Source organism: Atheta coriaria, unplaced genomic scaffold, assembly GCF_025399875.1.
Source record: "Atheta coriaria isolate IRGN ID8LTWV9N9 unplaced genomic scaffold, Caltech_Dcor_3.1 hic_scaffold_4_pilon, whole genome shotgun sequence".
In the NCBI taxonomy this organism is placed as follows: Eukaryota; Metazoa; Arthropoda; class Insecta; order Coleoptera; family Staphylinidae; genus Dalotia; species Dalotia coriaria.
Window position 1 is genome coordinate 10,561,774 of NW_027045446.1, and position 18,030 is coordinate 10,579,803.

At 33.7% G+C, this 18,030-nt stretch overlaps 6 protein-coding genes and 2 long non-coding RNA genes across 8 annotated transcripts; 4 read left to right on the forward strand and 4 right to left on the reverse strand.

Annotated features, from left to right (window-relative positions):
- Nucleotides 1-949: 949 nt before the first annotated feature.
- Nucleotides 950-4,159, forward strand: LOC135790522 (putative pre-mRNA-splicing factor ATP-dependent RNA helicase PRP1). Its single transcript, XM_065300756.1, is given in 7 exon segments — nucleotides 950-1,123; nucleotides 1,209-1,616; nucleotides 1,732-2,567; nucleotides 2,570-2,815; nucleotides 3,142-3,264; nucleotides 3,419-3,772; nucleotides 3,835-4,159. Coding segments are annotated over 7 exon segments (2,145 nt in total). The 5' UTR covers nucleotides 950-1,073; the 3' UTR covers nucleotides 3,963-4,159.
- Nucleotides 4,160-4,328: 169 nt separating this feature from the next.
- Nucleotides 4,329-6,360, reverse strand: LOC135790523 (uncharacterized). Its single transcript, XR_010547802.1, has 4 exons — nucleotides 6,144-6,360; nucleotides 4,744-4,983; nucleotides 4,588-4,684; nucleotides 4,329-4,539 (listed from the first exon to the last, which is right to left on the reverse strand). It is a non-coding gene; the product is annotated as an uncharacterized lncRNA (long non-coding RNA).
- A 5,425-nt stretch (nucleotides 6,361-11,785) lies between these two features.
- Nucleotides 11,786-12,500, reverse strand: LOC135790903 (ferritin light chain-like). The gene is made up of 2 exons (XM_065301189.1): nucleotides 12,398-12,500; nucleotides 11,786-12,336 (listed from the first exon to the last, which is right to left on the reverse strand). The coding sequence occupies exons 1-2, from the start codon at nucleotides 12,498-12,500 to the stop codon at nucleotides 11,786-11,788; spliced, it is 654 nt and encodes a 217-aa protein (XP_065157261.1).
- A 650-nt stretch (nucleotides 12,501-13,150) lies between these two features.
- Nucleotides 13,151-13,571, forward strand: LOC135790904 (ferritin heavy chain-like). The gene is made up of 2 exons (XM_065301190.1): nucleotides 13,151-13,333; nucleotides 13,395-13,571. Exons 1-2 carry the CDS (start codon nucleotides 13,151-13,153, stop codon nucleotides 13,569-13,571), a joined length of 360 nt encoding a protein of 119 aa, XP_065157262.1.
- Nucleotides 13,572-13,776: 205 nt separating this feature from the next.
- Nucleotides 13,777-14,268, forward strand: LOC135791285 (uncharacterized). The gene is made up of 3 exons (XR_010547993.1): nucleotides 13,777-13,845; nucleotides 13,896-14,144; nucleotides 14,201-14,268. It is a non-coding gene; the product is annotated as an uncharacterized lncRNA (long non-coding RNA).
- Nucleotides 14,269-14,704: 436 nt separating this feature from the next.
- LOC135790906 (ferritin heavy chain-like) lies at nucleotides 14,705-15,310 on the reverse strand. The gene is made up of 3 exons (XM_065301191.1): nucleotides 15,122-15,310; nucleotides 14,929-15,063; nucleotides 14,705-14,863 (listed from the first exon to the last, which is right to left on the reverse strand). The coding sequence occupies exons 1-3, from the start codon at nucleotides 15,308-15,310 to the stop codon at nucleotides 14,705-14,707; spliced, it is 483 nt and encodes a 160-aa protein (XP_065157263.1).
- A 463-nt stretch (nucleotides 15,311-15,773) lies between these two features.
- LOC135790907 (ferritin light chain-like) lies at nucleotides 15,774-16,497 on the forward strand. The gene is made up of 2 exons (XM_065301192.1): nucleotides 15,774-15,876; nucleotides 15,938-16,497. The coding sequence occupies exons 1-2, from the start codon at nucleotides 15,774-15,776 to the stop codon at nucleotides 16,495-16,497; spliced, it is 663 nt and encodes a 220-aa protein (XP_065157264.1).
- A 683-nt stretch (nucleotides 16,498-17,180) lies between these two features.
- On the reverse strand, nucleotides 17,181-18,005 carry LOC135790908 (ferritin heavy chain-like). Its single transcript, XM_065301193.1, has 4 exons — nucleotides 17,933-18,005; nucleotides 17,598-17,872; nucleotides 17,405-17,539; nucleotides 17,181-17,330 (listed from the first exon to the last, which is right to left on the reverse strand). The coding sequence occupies exons 1-4, from the start codon at nucleotides 18,003-18,005 to the stop codon at nucleotides 17,181-17,183; spliced, it is 633 nt and encodes a 210-aa protein (XP_065157265.1).
- Nucleotides 18,006-18,030: the final 25 nt, after the last annotated feature.

An 18,030-nucleotide genomic window follows, 5' to 3' on the forward strand; every position in this document is an offset into this window, starting at 1 on the left:
CACGTGGCTTAACATTGTTAAACACTCGATTGATTAAACGCTCGCTACGCTTTCTCTCAACCAATCTAGTGCCAAAAACTCCCGTTTAGCCAACTTGATGCTTAGTATGCTATAAATTAATCAAAATTGCATTTAAGATTAAAGAAATATAGAAAATGTATGTTTTACAAATCAATTACCAACGAATAAAGTGTTTTATGATATTTTTTGTTTTAAAATTTTAAATTAAATTCTTCTGGCTGTGGTTGTCATCGATCCTTGTCCCTCAGGACTTAGTCACATACTAGTGGCAGAGAAGCGTATTAAAGGACAATAAATTACATTCATGTGTAAACGCGTCCGCAATAGTTCGAGCTTCATTAACCCGACACGCACTGCAATTTCACACGTGTTCGCACGAATGCATCCCCACAGCGTATGGACGCGCGACTATTCTGCTATACGCACCCTCTGGGAATTGACCTGAAATGCAGATAATACCGAATAACATCCCTACAATCCAACGGGCAGGCTGTTCAACATGTTCAGTTATGCGATGTTAACATGCAAATCAAAACTGTGAAACTGGCATCAAAATAGGAATGGCGGAAAGCACAGAGCAACTGGGATCTGTCATCATCAGTCTTGTACGTCTTTTACAATTAGTAATAATGATATTACTATTTTAATTGTTGAAATTGTTAAAAAGAAACAGGGGATGTTAATCTCGGAAATTACGTCAATCTAAACTTTGAAATTTAATGGAACAGTACATCCGGTCAAGATTAAGTGGAGTTTTTATTTTTGATGTGGTTTAATTTAATGAATTTTGAATAAAACGCATAAAACTGTTTTTGATTATTTAAATAAATTGATTTTGATTTTCTCTCAAATGTTCCGCCAAATCGGTGGCGCCACTGTCGCAAGGTCACTTCGCGTTCGGCTGTTGCCGACACTTTCTATTCGGCAATGGCGTGCGAATCGGAAAACATTCGTGTTTGTGGTTAGTTTTACATTTCTTGCAAAATCAAGATAATTCCGCAAGAAAGCACCAATTATTTGCATTCCCTAAGCTGGATAGTCACCCAGCCACGATGTCGAAACGTAGGCTAGACGTGCTTGACCCGTTCATCAAGAAGAAACGGTAAGTCACTTTTTTTATCACCGACGCACGTTTTCGTTTTTGAAACGTTCAAAAACGTTCATCATTATATTTTTACTTATTACAGAGAAGAACGCGGTATATCCACGGCGGTAACGACTGCACCCGTCAAGAACGCATCTCAGAATCCACTCACTGGCCTGCCTTACACCCCCAAATATCATGAGCTCTTCAGGAAGAGAATTCAACTGCCTGTGTTTGAGTACAAAACTGAATTTATGAAGCTATTGGATGAGAACCAGTGCATTGTCTTGGTGGGTGAGACTGGTTCTGGTAAGACCACACAGATTCCACAATGGTGTGTGGAGTTTTCATTAACTAAGGGCACAAAGGGTGTGTGTTGTACACAGCCCAGGAGGGTGGCAGCTATGAGTGTGGCAATGAGGGTTTCTGAGGAAATGGATGTGGCATTGGGGCAGGAAGTTGGTTATAGCATTCGTTTTGAGGACTGTTCATCACCTAAAACCGTTTTAAAGTAAGTGAACCACTCAAAAATCACGTTTTTATTGTTAAAATATGTGTAAAATTTAAAATATCCTCAGTTTTATATCAATTCATTCTTTAAAAAAATAATACTTATTTTCTTATAGATATATGACAGACGGTATGTTGCTGCGTGAGGGTATGAGCGATCCAATGTTAGATGCATACCAATGTATCCTGCTTGACGAAGCTCACGAACGTACCCTTGCCACCGACATCCTAATGGGTGTCCTCAAAGAAGTAATCAAACAGCGCAAAGATTTAAAATTGGTTATTATGTCTGCCACATTGGATGCCGGCAAGTTCCAGCAGTACTTCGACAACGCACCCTTAATGAACGTCCCCGGCCGAACTCATCCCGTCGAAATCTTCTACACCCCAGAACCAGAGCGTGATTATCTCGAAGCGGCAATCCGTACGGTGATTCAAATTCACATGTGTGAAGAGATCGCCGGTGACGTTTTACTCTTCCTCACCGGGCAGGAAGAGATTGAAGTTGCATGCAAACGCATAAAGCGAGAAATTGATAATTTAGGACCGGATGTCGGCGAATTGAAATGCATCCCTTTGTATTCCACGCTGCCTCCTAGTTTGCAACAGCGTATCTTTGAGGAACCACCGGCAAATAAAGCCAATGGTGCCATTGGTAGAAAGATTGTTGTTTCAACCAATATTGCTGAAACATCTTTAACCATTGATGGCGTTGTATTCGTTATTGATCCAGGTTTCGCCAAGCAGAAAGTTTATAATCCGCGTATAAGAGTCGAGTCATTGCTGGTGTCGCCGATTAGTAAAGCGTCCGCACAGCAACGCGCTGGACGTGCTGGACGTACACGTCCAGGAAAATGTTTCCGTTTGTATACAGAGAAGGCGTACAAACACGAAATGCAGGATAATACATACGCGGAGATTCTACGTTCGAATTTGGGTTCGGTGGTGTTGCAATTAAAAAATTGGGTATCGATGATTTGGTCCACTTTGATTTCATGGATCCGCCGGCGCCCGAAACACTGATGAGAGCACTGGAGTTGTTGAATTATCTAGCTGCGCTGGATGACGATGGAAACTTGACTGATTTGGGTGCGGTGATGGCCGAATTTCCGCTGGATCCTCAATTGGCGAAAATGTTGATTGCCAGTTGCAACCACAATTGTTCCAATGAAATCTTATCTATAACGGCCATGTTGTCAGGTATACCTTTTGTTTATTTTCATTTGTTTTTATTGGGTTATGACTTTGTTGAAAGAGGGAATCTGAGGATTGTTTCTTTAAAAATGTTAAGAACGTGATAAACTGAAAACCAACAACACAAAACAAACACAATTATATTATATTTAATTTTGTTGTATGTGAGTTAATGAAATGATTGCAATTATTGTGTTGGTTATTATTGTGTTGTTGGTTGTGTACGTGCCTCGCACGTTCTGACTAAGGATAGCTCTATAGGAATTGCTTGAGTGCGGCTATCTATATTGGTTGGATACGGGCCGAATTTTGCGCCCTGCTCCAATGTTTAGTCCCACAGTGTTTCTTGCGCCCCAACGAAGCGAAGAAGGCAGCCGACGACGCCAAGATGCGCTTCGCCCACATTGACGGCGATCATCTCACGCTACTCAATGTGTACCATGCCTTCAAACAAAGTAAGTTTATTAAACTCAAATACTGTATTATTTTTCTGTATGCACATGCAATATTTAATCAACATTAACAACATAATCTTTATTTTACGATTAAAATACTAGGAAATGTTTAAGTTTTAAAGAGTTTATATGTAAATGAATATTAAATATTTAGATATGGAGGATCCTCAATGGTGTTACGATAATTTCGTAAATTATCGTTCTTTGAAGTCCGCTGACAACGTTCGACAACAATTGTCGCGTATCATGGATCGTTTCAACCTGAAACGCACGTCCACGGACTTCACCAGCAAAGATTACTACTTGAACATACGCAAAGCATTGGTAAATGGGTTCTTTATGCAAGTTGCACATTTAGAACGTACCGGGCATTATCTAACAATAAAAGACAACCAAGTAGTACAACTTCATCCATCTACGTGTCTGGACCACAAACCTGAGTGGGTGATTTACAATGAGTTTGTTTTGACGACCAAGAACTATATCAGAACTGTCACGGACATCAAACGTAAGTTAAACTTGTTGCGAAATGTGACTTTTCTACTAAATTTTGTGTTTTATTGTTTGCAGCTGATTGGTTATTGAAAATTGCACCACAATACTATGATCTTGCGAATTTTCCTCAGTGCGAGGCCAAGCGACAGCTGGAAATCCTGCAAACGCGCCTGGAGTCGAAGCAGTTCCAACAGGGTTTTTAATTTTGCTGCTTTTTTTCTCTCGTTGAATGGAGTATATACGACTATGTGAATGCCGTGTAAAATAGTTCTCTTCTTCCCTTTAATCAAGTAATTACTTAATTATACTGACACCAACATTTATTTGTGTGTTGCATTCCAAACAAAGAATAAACACAGTGAAGAATAATAATAAAAGCAAATTTGCTTTACATTTAGAATGATAAGTATTTAGTTTTCCATTTTTTGGAGTTTGCGTATTTACACGAAATGGTCACATGTATTCTTTGATACATACCTAATGATATACCATTTTCGTCTTATACCCTGCGATATTTATTCTTCTTGCGTTCGCATTTCCTCAATTTTTATTCGTTAAAGTTGGGAAAATTTTGTTTAGTTGTATTGTTTTTATTTTCACAAATACATACGAGAATAGTAAACATACAATAAATTTACTACTGTTTTCATACATAGTCAATTCCGATTGCTTCGGAAATCATTCTTTAGATGCTTTTTATTACTTCATATGCAATTTGTCGAGCAATTTCACTTTGATAACGTTGTGCATTTCTGTCATCAGTCATAAACGCGTGATAATCTAAAAGTTAAAGTTTAGTTTGTTGTTTTAATCTGCATTCTATCATACTCAGAGTGCCAATTAGATACTGCTTCATTCTGAGTACAAGGAAAAGTGTTAATAGCAGAAAAACACCCATGATAAACAAAAACAGAGTGCCGCCGAACTGTAAAACAATAGGATATATAATGAATTGTTAAGGTTTATAAATCATAAAATACTTACAAAAGTGTATTGCAAGTGTTCACAGAACAAACTCCGAGTGAAAGCGTAGTATGCGGGCAGCATATCACATTTCCCAACATTCCTTTGTAGTGTTTTATTGATAAATGATTTCATTTCAAACAGTTCATTGTTAATAATGTGGGAATATTCCCTGAAAAACAAATCCATTGATGTGTCTGCTAATGATTTTAGTTTTTCATCAAGTGGTAGACTTAATATCTGCAGTAATTCCATATTTTCCTATAGAGACAACCAATTTTTAATATGATTCAACAAATAATTGATAATTACACAAATTCTCTTTCTAAGCAATTCATTATTCGAATATCTGGTAAACTAAAGGAGATAAAACGGAACGAATCGCAGAGTCTTAATCTACAGAAAATTCTGTATAAAATAAGCTGGTTAAATTGGAAATTTAAGAGATGAGAATGTAATTCATAAGAAAAAATGGGCTAATTTATTTCCACGCTTTTTGACAGTGAATATCTTCTAAATTAATATAGATAGCAACCAGAAAAATATAGATTCTGCAAGATTGGAAAATTCTCTATCAGATGGATATTTAAAATAATTTAATTTAATGTGGCAAAAGGTCTAAAACCGCGACTGAAAGTGCTCAAAATTGCAATATTTCAATTTTTGATGGGATCTTAGACTATCAGTTTTTGAGTTATCTTAAAGATTTTATTTAAACCAAGGTTGTTTTTAAATTTATTGCATTAATTTGCCGTGAGATGTCGGTAAATACACGATTTCAAGCATAATATTTATTTGCTGAGTCATTGAAATGACTAGAATGTGTTATTGCATTATATTTCCACGAACATCCAGACACACTTTCGTTATCGCCGCATACAAGTCAACAAAAACTAGTCGTCACTGTCGATACAATGAACCGCGTTTAATTTTATCCTTCCATGACGCGCAATCGACATCGCCATGCACGAACAAAGCGACAAACACACATCATCATAATACAAATATATACAAACAAACATTTCTACATTTCTAATCGCATTTGCATTTCACCACATTACACCATTGCTTCTTTTCGTAAATTTATTTGCAATTGATGCAATTAATACAATAGACAAACATGCGTTTGTTGCATGGTAGAATTTTAATCGTTTACTGGAAATAATTGATTTCCAGTTGAGGTAGAAACCTTGAAACTAGGCGAAATAAATCAAACTCGATTATTCGGAATGATTAAAAATATGTACGCAATGTGAACAACATTGTAAGTAATTATTATAATCTGTCATACACTTGTTACTGAGGTAACCGGACGATTTGACATGTAATCGATAATCTCGCTCGTTATTTTTGGCACGTTTAGATAATCTCACTCTCGCTCTTGACACGCGATTAATTAATTAGAAAATAATGCATATCACCTGAATGTGCTTCAACGACCATAATAATACCATATTATCATAGTTGTCACCCATGACTTGTTCAAATACTGTTAAATTATGTTGTTTTTTTAATAGTTTGCAATAGTTTTTGATTTTCGTTGCGTTAATGACGTCTGTCTCCTTAATTTGCACTTTCAAGTGCGATGTAACTAATTGTATCAAGTTATCGATTATATTCATTGTATTTTTATATTCGGAGATATGCCGACCGCCATTTTGAAATGACACTTGTCCAAGAACAGTCTTGGTTTGTTGGCTGAGTTGTTGATAATTTAAGTTGCATTTTAAGTTGAAGTATTTCTGGAATATTAACTGAAAAGGAAATAATATGTAAAGGAAATGATGATGTGGCTGTGTTTCATCACGTTGATGTTTTGTTTTTACTGCTATCATTGTTTGCTTGCGTTGCGTTTTGCATTAACGCGCAAAACAAAACAACTACGCGCTTGTAACTCACATCGTCTAATTTTAAAGTCGCAAAAATCGCGTTGTCTTGACACTCGTCCAATAAATTGGCAACTGTTAGGTTTTCAGGTACAATATATGCAACCCATGGATCTGGGGAACTTGATTGAATAGATTCTATAATTCCTGATTCTTTTATGTTATAATCTAACCATGTTTGACCATTCCAGTGCTAAAAATGATGAATAATGATGTAAAATGTTGAAATTTTTGCTTAAACGACATTGATGAGTGCAATTTGCATAAAAAAAACAAAAATTGCCATCAAATTAGGTTATGACCTTTTAAAAGACCTTGACATCACGTTACAACTCACTGCTACTCACACTACAACCACTTAAAGGTTAATGTCAACGCTTGATTGCATTACAATGAAGTTCTGGCGAAAGAAAAATGAGGATATCATTAACAATTCATTCATTTCTTACAATGAAATTAAATTAAATCATATTTTAGTGTAGATTTGATTTAAAAAATGTAGTGTAACATTTTAATCATGAAAATCCACTTGGTAACAATATACGACTAATCCAAAATAAAATCAGAAACAAATTAACCTCTTAATTAAATGATTAGGGATTATCATCCACTTTTCTTCCGTCAAAATTAATCTAATTGCTAAATCAAATCAATAAATATAATACACGTCTACGTTCTAGATGCGAGGTCAAAGTGTCGATAGATTAAACAAATCATTACTTGAATGCAATAACATTTGCAATGTGTTTACTTACGTCTGAGTTCGGCTGGTCGAGATAATGAACAAGTAAATCGTTTTTCGCTATGTGACAAGAAACTGCCATTGCGTAGAATATTACGTAGAATATCAATGCCCACATGAATATTATCCACATGACGAGTGAGGTAGCAATCAATAAAATCTAAAAATAAAAAATTTAATTTTCTAAACAAAAATAATGTAAAAAATGTAAATATTTTACGTTTAAAAGTCGAACTGTGGGACCTATTGGGCGTGTAGAGGTTTCTGATTTAAATTGTGACTTAATTGTTGTTGACATTTCATACAAACCAACAATACAAGACAAAAACAACCAAATTAAGAAGCCAATACAAATTATAGATGGTAATATGATTAATATAAACCAAATATTAATTTTTAACCATTCATAGCTAAAATTAAGCAAAAAAAAAATTAAAAACATGTTTTTATACAAAAAATAATTAAAAAGTACCTAGTATAAATAATACCACTGCGAATAAACTTTTGAACACGCAAAAATGCATTTTGTATCGTGTTTAATCCATCAGCAAATTTTTTTGTGTATTTTGTAAGTTGCCGAGTTTTACGAGTGATTAACTTAGCTCGTTGCCATTCGTCTTCTTGAAATTGCAATTCATCAGTCTCATTGTATGATTTTTTAATTTCTATTAAAAAGTTTTCCAAAACTTTACCAGGCAATGATTGTTCTAAACTTTTCTGTAACTTTTCCTTAGAAATCTGCAAACACAAACATGGAAACATAGAAATATTCTTGCTTATGTTATTTTACATTGGTCTACATACAGTGACGTTATCAACATAAGATTGATAGTTTATCTTGGTAGCCTCATATTGTTCCTTTTCTGTTAATAGCTTATTACTGTCAAACAGTGCACAACTACTGCTGATAACGCGGTGCATTGCGTTAAACTCTTCGAAATCAACGCTTTCTTTGTCACTTATTAACTGACCTATAATAATATTACATTATTTCATCCATTGGAATATTTTAATTATAAATTTAGTTAAATATCTACTTGGATTTGTTAGTAATGCCATTGATTCTTTTGATTTTTTCATGTAGATATCATATTCGTTTCCCAAACATTTTTCTATAAATTTAACCTGTTCGTCTGGTAATTCATGAATTTTCATTGTTAGAGAGTCAATACTCATGTTTGTGTAGAAATTTAATACGTCAAGGTCATTGCTAAGGCGGTGTGTTGATGAAAGTAACTTGGCGGCCATCTTGTTACCAATCATAGGCGCGAATTGAATGGTTTTGTTTATTTCTAGCGCAATAATCCAATACAATACCAAACATATTCTACGAGATAATTTTGCATCAAGTAATTGTCACGTATTTTGTTATCTTTTCAATAAACTATGTTTCAACACATAATAATGAGTAATATATTAAAAATAAAAGAACTTACATTAACGATACGAATGATAATGATAGAATAATGGACTCAATGCCGAAATTAATCACTTTCTTTGTACCATTGATCGGCGTGATTTTCCAGAAGATACAGCAACATGGCAGAACTGTAATAATTGAGGTTATGTTGAATTTTAACAATTTTAGTAAATATTACTTACGTGTTAATGATAAAATTAACAATAGTAGTAGTATTATTAAAAATATGCAGGGGCCTGTTAATCCCAGTTTGTAATTGTTAATTTGGGCTTGTGTAGAGTCTTCGTCACCAATGTTTTTGATAAACATATCTAAAATTAATAATTATTACGTAAATAACACAGGAATATAACAGGAATAAATAATAATCAATATTTTCCTACTAGCAGTGTCTGAAATTACATCTTTGCATAATTTCATGAATGGTTTCAAGATGTTTTTAATTTGTGGCACAAAATCTTTTGAGATATTACTCCAGCATGGAGGAATGATAGTGGACATTTTATTTTTATATCTGAACTCAGAGAACTTGAAAATTTTGATTGCAATTTGAGATCTATTGCCAGATTATTCAAAAACTATATTACTGACAATTCTTTGAAATATTTGAGGAGATAATAAGTAACCATGACGTTTTTGGTGACAGAAATGTACTATTGCCTATACATTGTTATAAATCGTAAGCAAGGAAACAAACATTGTTTAAATAAATAAGTAAACAACAAAATCTGTTGCAAAATATTAGAATATTAAGTATCATGCGCAGTGGCGGATTATGCTTCAGTGGGGCCCTAGGCGCAAATCAAGTTTGGGGCCCCTAAATCCGAAAATTTTCAAAAACGGTTATTAGCCCAGTAAAATTAATAGTTTTAGCGTACGGGCGCCGCAAAGTCTACTTCAACATTCGTTTGTGCCAAAAACTCATTTCCACACCACCATGAGGTAGAGTACCTGGCGCGTTTTTTTTATCGTGGTATCCCCAGTAGGCTAATCCACACGCACTATTCCAAAATTTAATGGATTTGAAATATTTATTTATTTATAATTTTTCGTGAATATTGGATTTACAATTTATATTTGGAGTTGACATGTTTCGCCCAGAGGGCATCTTCATAAGTTTATGAAATATAAATTGTAAATCCAATATTCACGAAAAATTATAAATAAATAGGACCGATCGAAATATCACAGGTTAAATTTTCTGCCATACTATCCGCGATGGAATTATCGTTTTCAATGCTATCTTGGTTCTCGAGTTCATCGTACGTGTGCTCAAAAACGGTAATCGTATTTAAATATAAATTACAAATCTAGTTTTCTTGCCTTCTCTTGGGCAAAGATTTCAATAATTTTGTCGTACTCTAGTTTTTTAAAAATATCATTTTCTATGAACATTAATGCGAAGTCATTTAAGTGCTCTTGTGAAAGACTATTGCGCAGATAGTTTTGACTCGTTTTAAAACTGAAAATGTCCTTTCTCCACTTGCATTAGAAACGGGCAAGGTCAAAAAAATTTGCAGTATTGTGTGTATATTTGGAAAAGTTGATTTTAGACCATTTCTTAATGCTGCATACATTTCATGTGGATCTCTAATATTTTCTTCTTGTACGTATTTTAGAAAATGAGTTAACTCATCAGTGAAATATTCTGGCTCAATATCTTTTTCATACTTAGCCAATAATCGCTCTACACAATCATTAGTCTCAACACGGCTTAATTTTAAATCAAAGAAAATTTTAAAATCGTTAAAAACATTGATATAGACATCGCTCCTTAGAGTAATTTCTGATGTTAATACATCACATACAATAAAAAAATTTCTTGACGAAAATGCTGTATCATTTTTGTTCGCTTCATCATATGGATATTTGCGTTTTCTTTGTCTCATCTCTTTATAAGAATGATGAGCTGTTACGGATTTAGCCTCCTCTTCAACAGTTTCGAAATTATTTCTGACCTCTGTTATAAATTCATTTAATGATTTTAATAAACTAACACTATTAAGAATATTTGTCTTTGGTTCCTGTAAGTTTTGCTGGTAATTTCGATTCTCTGTAGGAGTTTGTTCCAGAAAATATTTAACAGTGCCTTTATAGAAGCTCTTGTTGATTATTGACTGCAGTTTTGAAAATCACCCACGCCAAATCGTCTATGCACAAAACTTCGAGAAAAAACTTTTGTAGAACTAGTGTTGTCGGGGTTGTGATTCAAGACTCACTGACCACTCTCTGTTTTTCTTTTAATCCAACTACCTACCACCCCAAAAATCTAGATAAAAATTGTAGGAGGATAAACGTTGGTACAACGTGTTCCGCAGATGTGAAAAATGATAGAAAGACGAAATAATTAATATTCCAAAAAAGAGAGCTACCCGCTATTTTACAACCTCAATGGAATATTCCTCAACTCAAAAAAATTGGCAATATACTACTCGCATTATAGCTATAACTTTCTAATGCAATATTCAAGAAAAGGTCACAAAAATTCGTGGCAGAAAATATCCAAATTTTATTTTAAACAGTTTGTCAGAAAGAAATAAAATCGGAGATAAAAGTTTTAAGTCAGCTATATATCCGTGACGGTTGCTTTGCGGACACGTGTGAAATGCCGTTTTGGGCGCAAAGCGAAAACCGATACGCTATTCATAAAGGCTGAGGTCAAAACCAACTGATGAAGTATTTGTGAAATTACTATATCTATATGGGACATATAAGTGCCAGGGGCCCTCAGGCAGCCGGGGCCCCCAGGCAGCCGGGGCCCTAGGCGCGCGCCTAGTGCGCCTAGGCCGTAATCCGCCACTGATCATGCGACTAAACGCAAGTTTTTATTTTTGTTTAACAACGTTTAAGTACTTTAGTCACGACTTTGGCCATCCGTGAATAAAGTACCACTTTTTGTGTCTCCAAACCGTGGAAAAACTGGCATTTTAAAGATAAAAGTAAAAAAAATCCAATTTTCTTCATTATAATTTATTTAATTTATATTTTTCACATATCCATCCAAATAATTTACATCTACACATCCTCATCATATAAATAATCATCAAATGTGGTTAAACCTACAGCGTAGTTAATAGAATCAGACATCTTCGTCAACACAGAAACATATCCAACCAACTGCCTCAACAATTTCGACTGCTGGAAAGCGAATTTATTCTGAATATACCAAGCCACATCCATGTCGTGCTTGTTAGGTGGTCCAGTAACAATCTCGTGAATTTCATTTGTATCAATCGCGAATTGTTTCTCAATATCAGTCGCCATAGCCATCGCTGGCAATTCATGAATATCATACGCCCCAGCAGTGTAAGCATTACCGGGACCAAATTCAACTTCACCATTACGATTTGTGATAAACTTTATGATGCGAATGGCTGTTTCCCACTTCCTGTCAGACAACTGGCCGAATAATTGGGCGAAACCAGGACGCGCATATTCATAATTATCGAAGTTTGTTTTGATTAGAAGATATTCATTGCTACGCATCAGATAATTCTTGAACAAGTCATTGAACAACGGCTCGACACATGGAAAGTTACCGTAGTTAGCATTGCAGGAAACATGTTCTACAAAATGACAGATTATTAATATTAACATGAAAATATGATTTAATTGAAGAATACTTACGAATTCCACTAGCACAATCCTGAACTACTTTATTATAACAATATCTATCAGCAAAACTACCCACAAACAATGAAACCAAAGTAAAAGCGAATAAAGTCTTCATTGTTTGTTATAAGTTTTGTAAGTTGTGTTAAATGTGTTGCCTATCTGTGTTAGGTATCCACAATAGCATTCAAAGGACTGTCGGCCATGTTTTATAGCAAACTCTACTTAAACAAAATTAATAACCATCAACATCAACTTAATTAAGCCGTACTTATACAAATAAACAATTTTAATAAGCATGTATTGTTTTTGTTAATATTATTATAGATTTACACGCGGTATAAAAGCAGATAACACTTCGAAACCCATCATACAGTTCAGCGTCATGAAGATGTCAGCCATTGTAACACTTTTTACATTTATCACCTGTTTTGTATGGGTTGCTAATGCAGATCCCAGTAATACCGACTTAAAATGTATAAGAACAAAGTGGTAACCTAACCTAAAGAATTTATAACCTAATTTTAAAACTTTTTAGGTGATTATACATTACCAGCGGTAATAACATCATGGATCCAAATGACAAATCCATGCATTAAAGGCTTACAAGCTTTGGTAACCAATAAATTCAACAATGTGTTGAATTATCTTGCATTGGCTAATTATTATCTGCAAGATTCAGTTAATAGGCCAGGATTTGCTAACCAATACATCTTAGATGCTTATCACGCTCGATCAACGGCTATTAAATTTATTGATTATTTGACTATGCGTGGGCAGAATACGCAGGGACAACTTATTAAAATCCCTGTTCAGTATATCCCACCGGTGACGAAGTGGAATTCTTTGATTGATGCAAATCAATATGTTTTGTCATTCGAAACTGTTACAACTAATTTGTACCATAGTACGATTTCTACTTGCGAGCAACAAGCTTTTGATGATTATCACGTGAGTAATTTAATACTGAATCAAAATAGGGAAATTCTATGGTTTTTTGTTGATTTTTCAGGTTAATAATTGGTTATCGCATAAATTCCTTGGAAAACAACTCGATGGAATGAAAATCTTCGCGGATAGAGTCTCTTCTTTACAGAAAATGAAACAAGATCATCAAAGTTTAGGCGAATATCTCTATGATATTGAGTTGTACTACAATCTTCCTGACAGAGATGAAGATGATTATTAAATCGCAAAAAATGTCAAAAAACACTTCAAAATTTCATGAAATGATTTGAAAAATTCATTTATTTATTATGTAATTAAATAAATTAAACGGTAATAGAAATAACTAACCTGAATCTTTATTTCTTCCCAAAGAAATTTATTTATAAAATGATGTATTGAGCAGGCTTTGAGTATAAATATATATTTGTGTCAATTTTGACGTTTAAATTACACCAATTCGTGTAAAATGCGATTTTCTTTGATAATTTTAATTTCTATGAGTTTAATTGCCACTGGTTAGTATAATTATCTCACTAACTTACTCTTTAACTTACTTATTGTGTAGTTAATAGTTTAAAATGTTATCAATGTCGTTCGGATCAAGACAAACATTGTGAGGAGATTGAAGATGCTTCGGAAAAATATCTAAAAAAATGTAAAGCACCAGAAGTTGAAGAAGATACAAATGAAGACGTTTCGGATGAAGATAAAACTGATGATGATGATGTTTCTGGTTCTAAAGATAGGCCAAAACGTCAGTCAATTACAACAGCTCGTGATACAGCGTTTAGATGTAGAAAAATCACACAAACTCGTATGGAATTTATATTTTTGCATGTGTTACAATACTTTAATATTGTTTTTTTTTAGTTTATATAACCGATCCATATGAGACTATAGTATATCGCGAGTGTACTTCAATGTTCTTCGAAAACGAGTGCAACAAATCATCGAATAAGATGTTTTATCTTGTTGTGTGCGATTGTGATGAAGATGCATGCAACAACACTCCTAGTATAAGTTTAGAAATTGATTTCAAAGTTTGGATTATTATTTGGATTATTTTTACGTTTTTTATGTTAATTTAAAGTTGGTGTTATTAAAGTTTAAAAGAAATATCGTATGCAAAAATTTATTGCGTCCTAAATTAAGCTAAACAGGTAAATGTATTTTATCTTCGTTTTATTTATTTATTTATTAAATATTTTAGGTATTTTCTTTTTACGAGTAAATTAATTATAATTTCTGTAAGTTTGAAGATGTTTTACCCAAAGGGCATTGTCAGAAACAGTTTAGAAATAATAAAAGCAAGTTCATTTCATTCGTATAATTTATTCTTGGTTTTAAGTTAAATTAAATTAATCAATACGACATTTAATCACAATATTCATCTTCAAATCCAACATCAAGTTGGAACTCTCCGTAATATCCATTGGTGACAAACACCTTCAATAGAGACGAAGTTGTATCGGCGTACCACTTCATATCATCATATTGTGTGTACAAGAACTCCTTAGTCAACCAGTTGTTCAACTAAACAAACAAACAAACAAAACATCAAAATGAATCAATCATAACCCTAAAACAAGACTACGTACATTATAATCATTGAAGGATTGATCCTCACAAACACCAATCACATTACGGAAACGATCAGTAACAACACCTTCAAGTTGCAAAGCGAATTTTAAAGCTTCCGCTACATTCGTCCATTCTGTTTGCGTCGGCGTATACTAAAAATAGGTTAAAACATAGGTTATGTTGTTAGTATACAAAATATGATGAAATTACGCTAAGTTGTAACAACGTATTGACATCTACGACGTTTTGACCTCTCATAGTTAGATAATCAATTAGTCTCTTGCAGTTTGAGCGATGATGGTTGGCTGATTCGATGAAAACATGACCGAAACCAGGTCGGCTCACATTCGTCCGGAAATGATAAGCAGCTAGTGCTAGATATTGCACTGCAGTTGCCATTTCCTGATTTAACAAATCTCGGACTTTTGTTATGCACACATCATCCATTTGGATCCAACTGGTTGGAAGGATAGGTAAATCATAATTACCTTAAATAAAAATATTATATTAATATATTAATAGTTTGTTAGATAGTCACTTACAAACTAAATCATCAGATGCCAAGATGGCAACCGGAAGTGCAAGCAAAACTATCAATTTCATGGTAAAACTCTTAAATGACAATCAAGATGAATCAATAATTGTACGCTTCGCAGCATTTATAGTCGCTGGAAAGTTGTTTTCGACAAATATGGCGCTTAATTTGTTATTTTCTTAATTTGATATTAATTTATTAATTAACACAATCTTATTTGCTTGTGACAAGCATATAATACAAGAGGTATAAAAACTTGAGGACTTGAAAACTTGGAAAGCATTTCTCTGTTGCTTCCCGAACATAAAACACAATTTAAAACAGAAAATGTTTAGAAACTTGGTGATTGTTTTATTCCTTGGTGTTGTGACTGTACAAGCTGATTTGTACTGTTACGACGATGTTAAATCAGAGTGTGCTTCAAATACATGTAAGTAATTTAATACAAAATGACAACATAACCTAACTTTAAAACTATTTTGTTAATATAGACAAACCAGTATGCTCTACAACGTTTGGCAACTTCCCGAACGTCGTAAATAAATTCCAGCAATATGCCAATACACATTTGGCACGTTCAATGCAATCATTAATGGTCGCCACGCATTTCTCTAACTATCAAATGATGCGACATGGTTTCCATTGTTTATTCTCCGACTTTTCCGATACACTTTTTGACCAATTCGTCAGTTTAATGCGTTATATGAATGATCGTGGTCTTACGCATGATTTCACCAAATGTTCTGCTCATGATGAGACTCATGGTAACTTTGAATTGTACGAATTGGAATCGTTGAGTTACATCACTGACGTCGAGAAGAAGTTAGCACAGGACGCACTTGATTTAGATTCATTGGTTGGTGGTAGTGATGCCAGGTATCATGATGCTGATGCTTCTTTCCATCTGGCGACCAAGTATGCGTATAGGCATCGCACTAATGTGAAGACATTCGCTGGTTATTACGTGAAGTTGGAGAAGATGTTGACGAGCAAGAATCAAATGTTGGCTATGTATGATTTTGATGGGTATTTGGCACGCATTTATTGTTGATTTACTGAAATTGATATCGATGTATTTAAACATATGTATTTAAATTAAATTAAAGAGAAATGAAAATTAATATTGTAGAAAATGGTTTTATTAGATTTTAAATGTCCCTTGGGCTTCGTAAGCTTCACCCCGTGGCTTTAGCTAAAGCTAAAGTACTTTAATCTTGGTTTTGGCCGTTTGTGTTTAAAATACAACTTTTTATGTCTAAAAACCGTGAAAAAATTGGCGCTTTAAAAGTAGAAGTAGAAAAAAATTAATTTTTTCTTTTAAATTTTATACCAGGTGTTACAAAACTTAATTATAATACAAAAATATATAAAATTTACAACAACACCGAGGTTGTTATAATAAAATATGGAAAATTTCTTTAAAAAATGTCACACACGTAATTTGAGAATGTTTTCATTGCAATTTAATGAAAGTATGATTCATTCATGTTAAGAATTTATATATCTTACGCAGATGGTCAAAAAACTGAATATTTGCAATTATTAATAATTCATTTCCTTGTTTGTTTACTTTAGTTAATTAATTGTTTTTGTTTATTTGTTCTTATTAAATATTAATTTTTATAGATATTTACAAGACGTATATTTGGATAAATTAATTGTTTATTATTAATTATGTTCAATATGTTCAAGTTCCCTTCATATATTCAAATAAATACAATACAATAACACAGTTTACAGCGATAATAATTCAAGGTCAGCGAAGAATTCTCCAAGATCTTGATGCTGTGCCTTCATCTTATCCAGAGAAGAAATCAAATCGGCGAAGAACTTTTGATCGCTGTATTGGTCCCCAAGGAAATAACGACTTAGCCAATTAGCAATCTATTAAATAAATACAAAAATTTTAAAAATATAACGCAGGAGACTAATTTAGAAGTAATTTGTTGCTAACTTACATTATAATCATTTATTCCTTGGCTTTCGCATGTGACAATTGTATTATGAAACTGATTGGTTAGATCTGCTTCCAGGTTAAGTGCTGATGTCACTGCGTCTTCTGCACTGTCCCATTCTTGAACAGCTGGTGTGTACTAAAATAAAATATTGTTAAAATTGTGTATGTTGGGTAGCCTGAAATAGAAAACTTACGAAAAGCTGTAGAATATTGTCTGGAGATGTGTATTCTCCTCGAAGAACAATATAATCAATCAATTCAATTGCTTGATCTCTATTTGCATCAGCATTGATATAAAATAAATCGGAAAACCCGATTCTGTTAACAGAATCTCTTGAAAAATACGCTCCCAACGCTAAATACTGCGCAGAATTTAAGAGTTTTGTGTTTATTAAAGCTGTCATGGCGTCTTGGCACTCGGGAGCCATGACAATCCAATTTGTAGGTACATCAGGGACATCATAAGTACCTTTGATGAACAAATTTTAAAACGTATTTCATTTCAGTCAATATTTCATTGTTAACTTACATTGCAGGTCGCCCAAAACAACGTTGACGGCAATAACCGAGAGCAAAACAATAATTGTATAACGCGCGGCCATTTTGAAGCACTACACTGTCATTGAG